This window comes from Mustela nigripes, chromosome 6 (assembly GCF_022355385.1).
Source record: "Mustela nigripes isolate SB6536 chromosome 6, MUSNIG.SB6536, whole genome shotgun sequence".
NCBI classification, from domain to species: Eukaryota; Metazoa; Chordata; class Mammalia; order Carnivora; family Mustelidae; genus Mustela; species Mustela nigripes.
Window position 1 is genome coordinate 87,316,516 of NC_081562.1, and position 9,017 is coordinate 87,325,532.

Here is a 9,017-nt window from a genome sequence, read left to right on the forward strand (position 1 = left end):
ATGCTCCACAAATAAGTGGAGCATAACAAATAGCATGGAGGACAAGGAGAGATGGAGAGGAGAAGGGAGTTGAGGGAAATTGGAAGGGGAAGTGAATCATGAGAGACTATGGACTCTGAAAAACAATCTGAGGGTTTTGAAGGGATGGGGGGTGGGAGGTTGGGGGAACCAGGTGGTGGGTATTAGAGAGGGTACGTATTGCATGGAGCACTGGGTATGGTATAAAAACAATGAATACTGTTACGCTGAAAAAAATAAATAAATTTAAAAATATATATAATGAAAAGAAACTAATTTAAAATTTTTTGGCTAGATATTATTGTCTGCCAGAGGCTCTGAACCTGAGATCTACTGTCTCTTTATTAATAGGGATATTTGCAATGGTCAGGGCAGTGTTAAAGACACAACAGCAACAGCACCACACTGAGACTTTCTCCCGTCCTACTCTGGAAAGTCATAGGAGAAATGAAAAGGACATCACCATCTCATTCACTGACTGCTGCTGTTTCAAGCTGCTTGGGGTTGACGTGAGAAGTGTCTCCAGGCCCTCCAGCAACTTCTCCCACACTCTGGGAAACTGAGTCGGGAGATTCCAAAAGTTCTTCCACCCCCAACATTCTAAGAGCCCTCCCACCACCCACCTGCACTCCTCGCCCTCCAACAGCTTGCGATAGGTGGCGATCTCCACGTCCAGGGCCAGCTTCGTGCTCATGAGCTCCTGGTACTCGCGCAGCATCCGGGCCAGCTCCTCCTTGGCCTGGTGCAGGGCGGCCTCCAGCTCGTCCAGCTTGGCCCGGGCGTCCTTCAGGGCACAGTCGCCCCTCTGCTCGGCATCAGCGATGGCCGTCTCCAGGTTGGCACACTGAGGGTCAGGAGGTAGTATTTTCCCATGAATTCTAGGGCTCTCTGGGCCTCCCCTGACCCCTCACCCAAATGAGCTGACTGTGGTCAGACCTTCCTCTATCTGACCCCACTTCCTAAAGCAAAGCCACATTCATGGTGAAGAAGTCCTGCCAACGTGGGTCAGAGAGGATTGTTACTCTCTGCTAGCAGGCTTTCTGAAAAGACCCTTCCAATTGTTCCAGACTCAGATGGGAGGTTAAGTGTTGGGGATGAGACCAGGGGGTCCATCTGAGAAACCAGGTTCTGAGATGGAGAACCAAGAGCAGGAGAGAGGCCCAGTGCAGTTACGTGTGATAAGCAGTTCACTCCTCCCTTGGGAGATAAGCCAGGACCCGCCAAAGCCCCTTCACCTGCTTCTTCACACTCTCAATCTCCGAGCGCAGTCTTTGGATAAGTCGAGTCAGTTCAGAGATCTCATTCTTGGTGTGTTTGAGGTCATCCCCATGCCGGCCGGCCACTAGCTGAAGCTCCTGGAACTAGGGGGACAGGGAGCAAAGTAGAGACCTCAACTCAGGGCCTGGCTGAGCTCAGCCTGGCAGACTGTGCTTTTGTCTTCAGGGTGTGAGGGGTGGATGGGGGACCTCAATCTCACCAGGCCTACCAACAGCCTCTCACTCAACCATCCACTCATTGAATATATGTTTGCCTTAAGCACAGTCACCTCACTGATGGTTAGATTTGGCCATAAGAACTCTTGAAAGCCTCTACTCTCTGCACTGCAACTTTAAAACACTCAACTCCAACTATGATGCTCCTCTACACACAGCCCTTCAAAGTCAAGGTCAAATTTAAACTATGAGCACGGCATCAAGGTGTTCTCAGGTTTGTCATCCACCAGTCTCTCCAGACTCCTTTCTCATTGCTCTTGCCCTTCATCTACTTGTCTGTACACCTGTGCCAACAGTTCCATGTTCCCTAAATGTCCCCTGTGCTCTCAAGTCTCTGAGTCTTTGCATGAGCCACTACTTCCACCTGGAAAACCCTTTCTCATCCATTTTCATCTTTTCCTTAGCTATTTCCAACTCAGCCAGGGCAGAGTCACTTCTTCCAGGAGGCCTTCTTTGATTTCCCAGTTGGGTGTCCTTCTATTTCCATAACTCCTGGCACTCCAGTCCATAGGATCTTACCACACTGTACTACAAGCACAACTTTCTGTGTTTTCCCTGTCAAATTTAGCATGACTGGATGGCAGGGACCTGTTTTCTCTGTGACTTCTTCCTCTTCGTAGCTCAGCTGGGTCCCAGGCTACTGGAAGTCTTTCCGGTCATGAGGAAAAATTCAGAACTCTGGTGGCTGTGCACTGTTTCTCTCTGCTCCTGGTACTTGGCCTTGGGGGTTGTCATATCTGACCCTAACAAGGTCCTAGGTTCAGGATTCCTCTTAAAGGTTCCAGGTCCCCTACAAGGCAGGGGGGATTCTCACTATGATCCTATGTTTTATCTTTGGTGCTAATCTTGGGATGATAAACACTGGGGCAAAACAAGTGGTCTTTTCCTGCTTTTCTGCAATACTGTGTGAGCAGGATGGCTCCCCCTACACACCGACAGAGAGGGAGGCACTAACTTCCCCAGTTCAAAGCAGTATCCTTTTGAAGCCAACAGGTGAGCATCCTTCTCTGTTCCGCTCCTAGCCTACCCCAAATCCTCACTATAAACACTTCTTACCAGAGTCATGTCCTGATCTTTTGTCCAAACACTGTGGAATTAGCAGTCAGTCATCTAGATTCAATCCAGTTCCATCACTTACCAGCTAAGTGAGCTTGGCAGGTTACTGACACCACATGAACCCTGGTTTCTTCATTTTGAGAGGGAAACAATAATAATAAGACCTCATAATTCTGTTGTTAGAACTACACTAATGAAACTCTGGTCCTTAAATGCTTACCCACAAATGAAGAAGTGCCAGTGTCACTTGCTATTTGGTAACCCCAAATAGCAAGTGACCCAAAAATCATGTCTGTGCAGACCTGCCTGACTCCTCTGGAAGGAACCTGGGGTTAGGCACTGACCACTGAAAATCCAGAATGGCTGGGCCACATGGCCACATGGCCATCCCAGACACTGGCTTACAGCAGTCACATGAAGGGATGTGGGGAACTAGAGTCTTGAGTTTGAACTTTTATCAAGGATTAAAGTTGTGGTTGCCTGGGCCCTTCCTCTCAGCCCTGCTGGCCACATCCTTCTGTCCTTACAGTGTCAAGGAGGCAGGGGGAGGGACAAGATAAGTCCTCAAGTGTGTGAATCTCCCCTGAGAAGGAACTCGATAAGCAGCATGGAACAATTAGGAAGCTGTCATCTTGATCTGAGAAACCAAATTATCTAAAGAATTATTTCCCCACCCACAACCCATTAGAGGAGTTAAGATCTAAGGGACTCATACTCCCCCTTTATCCTTTCAGTTGGACTTGAATGAAAGGTAGGAATTACCTGATCTCAGATCACACTCAAGAGACCCCCTAATTTATTGTAATTAATGAGGGAGTTGAGATGCTAACTACCTATGTTTTGCTCCCTCTCAGACTCAGTTCAAAACCCTCTGCCTCCAGGAAGTCAGTCCTGACCTGCCCCACCTGGTCCCCTAACCTTTGTCTGCTCAACATCCCGGACTCTGTCTGTGCCACATTCATTTGCGCTTGGCTGTAGATGTCTTCCCATGGCTGTCCCAGTCTAAGTAGATCAGTCTAAGAGCTTCATCTTCTCCGCCTTTTGGGTTCCCCCCAGCACCCAGGACAGTTCTGTGCTCCCAGCAAATGTGTGGGAGATGGTGGGCCATGGACTCCAGGGAGGTGTGCAGCCCACCTTGGTCTGGTACAGTGCCTCAGCCTCAGCCTTGCTCTTCAGGGCAATCTCCTCATACTGAGCACGGACCTCAGCAATGATGCTATCCAGGTCTAGGTTCCGGTTATTGTCCATGGACAGGATGACAGATGTGTCGCTGATGTGGGACTGTATCTGAGCAATCTCCTACATGGGAAAGAAGGAAATATGAAATGCCTTTTGTGTGCAGAGGAAGGTGCCAAGGTGATAGCCCTTTCCTAGCAGGAGATCTCTTAGGCCCTCCTAAATAGATGCAAGATACATTCCACCAAACCCCCCATTGATGTCTCAATACCACATCTGAAAACTGTTGAATGAGTTTGAAGCAGCTCAGGAAGAAAGAAAACAGCCTATATGTTTGTCATTTGAGACAAGTCAGGAGTATAGGAAATAGTGGGGAGACAACCTGGCCACAACACAAGAGACATTAAGGACACAGAAGCCCATATATGCTTGGCCAACAGGTTTGGGCTTGAAGCCAGATGGTCAGAGGCAGTAGAAAGGGTGTGAAGACTCCCTACCTCTGTCTCTGGAGATTCCTTCTCAAGACCCAGGGAGACACCCAAGGTTAAGGGAGAAGACAGGCAGAAATGAGACTATCCTTGCGAAAACCAGTGGGAACCCTGTAAGGACCCATGGCTTCCTGAAGGAAATGAGACTAGGACATCTGGAGGCCAGGCTAGGACTGATGGCACACATCATTTGGGAGCACTGAGATAGAAGTCATGCTTTCCTTTGGTCAACATGGCCCCCGGCATCCAAATGCTGGAGATCCCCTGGGCTCTTAAAGTTACTAAGGAATAAATAACCAACCACTCATTCATTCACATATCCATACTTTCAGAAGACACAGCTGGGAATAGGACTGGGTGGAGCATTACACCTTCACACAGGCATTTGAAGACAGATCTGGGGGTAGGACTGGGGGATGGAAACTTACCCCTTCATACAGGCATTTGAAGAACTTGATTTCTCCATCCAGAGCATCCACCTTGGCCTGCAGTTCCACCTTGCTCATGTAAGCTGCATCCACATCCTAAAGGAATCCAGAGATGCCCTGACATTGCCATTCTCGAAGCCCAGACAAGGCTCTCCCAGGAACTGGCATCTGAGCACCAACACTGAGATTAGCAAGCTGCCCTCAGGGAATGGAGTCAAGACCCAGAAGGCAGGAACAGGACTTCCACCTAAGACTCACTGCAAGTCTCTGGAACTCCTCTGTGCCCCGTCCAAAATGGAAACTTGTTATTGCTCTATTTCTCAAAGAGAGGGTTTATAAGAGAGTGCTCTCTCCCACGCAGGGGTCATTCAGCAGTCAGAGCCCAGGACAGCCACGGTGCTTTGCCAGAGACAGGCAGAGTTGGAAGGTAAACCTCAGCTCTTCTCAAAGCATGTCCTGTTTCCCAAGCCAAAGTGGACACAACCTGGGCATTGACTATCCACATCTGGGCTCCTGCCCACTCACACCAAATATAAAAAGCAGACAAGCTGATATATTCTAGGTTAACATCAAAGGGTCCCAAGATGTCCCAAGCAGTACATCCCTCCATCCTCCTCTGGCTCTTCTGTTTGAGGTCATTCTACAAGGAGCACAGACCTCAGCCTCACCTCTGTTATCTCCCCTGCCCTCCATACTCCACCGCCTAGGTTACGACAAATATGCACCCCCTCCTCACCTTCTTGAGCACCACAAATTCATTCTCGGCAGTTGTGCGCTTGTTAATTTCCTCCTCGTACCTTCAGGAAAAGCATTGTGGTGAGCAAGGCAGGGTGCGTGTGTGTTCTCATCATGAAAGCAGAAAACTAGTTGCCCACACTATGTCCCATATAGCAGGTATTGTTCTATACCTTTGCAAACCTGTCCAACTCATTAGGACTTCTTAGCTGGTGCTACAGACAGGGTTTTCAAGCAATTCCCTCCCAGGCCAGGGACCAGATAATTTGGGGTCTGGATTTCCCCTGATACCTGGAGAGTAAGTAGGTCCTTCCTCTTCCCATTAAATTTCCAAATCACAAGAACATCCTGGTGTCTCTTTTAGCTGTGATTCCTATGTCACTCCAGCTGCCTGCAACCCCTGTTAATAACTTCACCCCATCTCAAAGCATGAGTCTTAAGGAAGCCAGAACTATCCCCTGGAACAGGAAGAGGGAACATGGCCCAAATGTCCACAACTTGAAAGAGATTAGAGGAACTTCAACTCCCTGCCCTGCTGGGTTGAGGCAGTGGGAGGTGGTTCTTGGAACTTGGGAACCCACTGAGCAAGCTTAGGAGCTGGGAGGCTCTCTCCAGTGGGGAGCAGGAGGGAGCATGCCAAGGAGATGACCAATTGCCATGAAGTCCTCTCACTGCCTGAGAGGCCGACTCTCCACTCTCCAGATTGCCCAGCCACCTAGAGACGGCCTCATCTTGCCTGGATAGGGGAACTCAGGATGGGCCACTCTCATCCAAGCTCCGTGACCCTGAGGTCAGTGGCAAGTGTCCCAGTGCCTGCTGGGAAAGCCCAGCTCTGGCAGGCCAGTCAGCCTAGGTGCAGGGTCCCACTCACCTCCTCTTGTAGTCCTCCACCACATCCCGCATGCTCCTCAACTCCGAGTCCAGCCGCACCCTGTCCCCGGACAGCGTCTCCAGCTGCTTCCGCAGGTTGCTGATGTAGCCCTCGAGGATGGGCTCCAGGTTGTTCTTGCAGTTGTTCAGGTCCAGCTGCTGCAGCAGCTCCCACTTGGTCTCCAGCACCTGGTTCTGCTGCTCCAGGAACCGCACCTGGGACCCAAATCAACAGGTACTCGTTCAGTAGGGAGGCTGTGTGGTTTCCTTTCCTGGACATTGGCTGTGCTGTCCTGTGCTACATTAGCTTAAAGGGTAACCCTCAGCCCTTAGGAAATATCCCTCACAGCCCTCCCCGACCCAGGGCCATTTGTTTGACCAAGGTTCCCTTTCTAGGGACAGCTCTATGAGCAGGCAGGACCGCATCTTCATTTCCTGCTACTCAGAGCTGTTTCCTCTGCATCTGTCTAAAATCCGCCTGGACCAGTATCCACGGGCAGCCCAGGCCACCTCTCTAAGGCAAATCCTTATACACATAAGCTGGCCTGTCCTGGCCTTCACACTCTTGAACACCCCTACTCAGGGCCTGGTGGTCTGGCCTGTGCTTTGTCTTCTCTTAGTCTCCTCCATCATAGTATCTCCCAGCCCAGTCAGAGGCAGGTACTCAGTTGACTGAGGGTCTTGGGCCTTCCTATACTGCTTTCATGTCCATCTCTCTGATCTCAGAGCATTTCTCCAGGGAAAGAACCAGCATTCTCAAGTTGTAGCCTGCAAAGGCCATACAATTCCCTTGCTCAAAATGCCCTGGTGGTTTTCTATCATCTGCAGGACCGAATCCAAATTCCTCCCTGTGCTCTTCACAATGTGCCCACCCCTTCCTTCTCCTCCTTCACCATTCACCTGACTCTCACAAAGCCAAATTCTCCTCATGCTCCTGACAAGCCTACCATGCTATGTGGGGTGGCTCCCTCTCCCTAGGCTTCCTTTCCCCACCTCCAACCAGTGAACTCTTATTCATGCTCTGCCACCCTACTCACTGTCACCCCACTGAGCTTCCCCTGCTCCCCTGTGCTCAGGAAGTCTCTGTTTCCCATGGCCTTGTTACCCCATTGATCCTCAGGGGTTCTCAAGCTCAAGTGGGCATTAGCATCACCTGGGGGCTCCTGGTCTCACTGGAGAGCTCATGATTCAGTAGGTATGAGACAAGGCCTGAGAATGTGCATTCTACACGTGCCCAGGCAATCCTAATGCTGCTGGTTTGGGGAGCACTTTACAGGACCACAGCTCTAGTACATCACTGATCCCCATCTGCCTCACCTTGTACACTGGGAATATTATAAGCTATGAGTCTGTCTTTCAACCAGAATCTGGTTGGTCTGGGAGCTGGTCTGGGTCTCATGAGAGGAGAAACTGAGTCCCATGGCTTTATAGATATCTTAGGCTGCCATGGAGTTCTCCATTGTCCAGCTTCCTAGTTTCTTAAACTGTTACTCTCCAACTTTCAACTTTGAGGCCACTTCTCCTGCCTCCTGGAAACCTTCCCAAATCAAACTCCTTGTCTCCTCCTGCCCCTCTGACCAATCCCTACCACCACCAGCCCCTCAGCACTGATTTCAGGTTTGTCCAGTTCTTCCCTGCTCTGTCCTCACCGTGTCTGCATCCTGGGGAGTGTCCTGCCTTCCTCTCCTTCAGACAGGGAGCCCCTGAGGGCAGTGAAAGTAGAGGAAGGAAGGGGTTCTATGCTTGGCTTGCTCCAAAAAGTCCCACCTTGTCGATGAAGGAGGCAAATTTATTGTTCAGAGCCTTGATCTGCTCCCGCTCCTGGGTGCGCACTTTCTGGATCTCCGGGTCCAGCTCCACGTTGAGGGGGGCCAGGAGGTTCTTGTTGATGGTGACCTGGTGGATGCCCCCTGGAGGGCACACAGATGGACACACGGGTCCCAGGGCCACACTTCCAAACATGCTGCCAGCAAAGCCACTGGCCCGGCCTCGACCAAACCCATAGCCTCCTGCCCGCCCACTGCCACTGGCCATGTTGAGGGAGATGCTCCGGGTTCCCCCCAGGCTGTAGAGGCTCCGGCTTCCAAAGCCCCCACTGAATCCTTTGCCCCCTGCCCGGTAGGAGGATGAGCTGCCCCCTGAGAGCACTGCTGAGCAGCCACTGAAGCCCCCTTTGGTAGCAACTCCCGACTTGTAGGTGAATTGGCGGTTCATGCTGAGAAGGCCAGAGAGATGGAATAAGGTGCTAATCCTTAGCTGAGATGCAATTCGCCAGCCTACAATCTCGGGCTCCCCATTTATAGGGCTCAGGAGGAAGCCACTGCCCTAATTTGTGGGTTTAGTTTGCCTGGGAGCAAAAAATCATTTTCTCCCAGGAAAATCAGAGACACCAGGTAAATAACTTGAAAACCCCCAAAGTGCTGGGCTTGCAAGGCTTGCTCATATAATTTGAGTCTTATCTAATTAACATGGGATAATTGGCCTGACCAAATTATCCCTAGAAAGATCTTGGTTGAGAGGTTTGTCACAGCCTCAATTGCCCTTCCTCAGGGAGGGGGGAGGCTGGATTGCAGGGGTGCAGAGGAAGACCTTTAATTGATAGCCTCACCTGTGAGAGATCTCACAACTCTACCAGGATCAGATCGGGGACCTTGACTGAACTGCTTTTATGTGGTTACGAAAAGACTCTGTGGCCTGGCTTCCCAGGGCTCTTGGAGACGGGAATCCAGGGCCTCTGCTGTGGCCTTCCAGGC

General features: G+C 50.7%; 1 protein-coding gene across 1 annotated transcript in view; it reads right to left on the bottom strand.

The window, feature by feature from the left end:
- LOC132020706 (keratin, type II cytoskeletal 73) overlaps positions 1 to 8,478 on the bottom strand; it is an 11,343-nt gene extending 2,865 nt beyond the window's left edge. Inside the window, exons 1-7 of the mRNA XM_059404857.1 lie at positions 8,032 to 8,478; positions 6,266 to 6,480; positions 5,396 to 5,456; positions 4,660 to 4,755; positions 3,702 to 3,866; positions 1,254 to 1,379; positions 642 to 862 (exon numbers count right to left, since the gene is read on the bottom strand). Of these exons, the coding sequence (XP_059260840.1) occupies positions 642 to 862; positions 1,254 to 1,379; positions 3,702 to 3,866; positions 4,660 to 4,755; positions 5,396 to 5,456; positions 6,266 to 6,480; positions 8,032 to 8,478 (1,331 nt within the window). The remainder of the gene's footprint in view (positions 1 to 641; positions 863 to 1,253; positions 1,380 to 3,701; positions 3,867 to 4,659; positions 4,756 to 5,395; positions 5,457 to 6,265; positions 6,481 to 8,031) is intronic.
- Between the last annotated feature and the right edge of the window lie 539 nt (positions 8,479 to 9,017).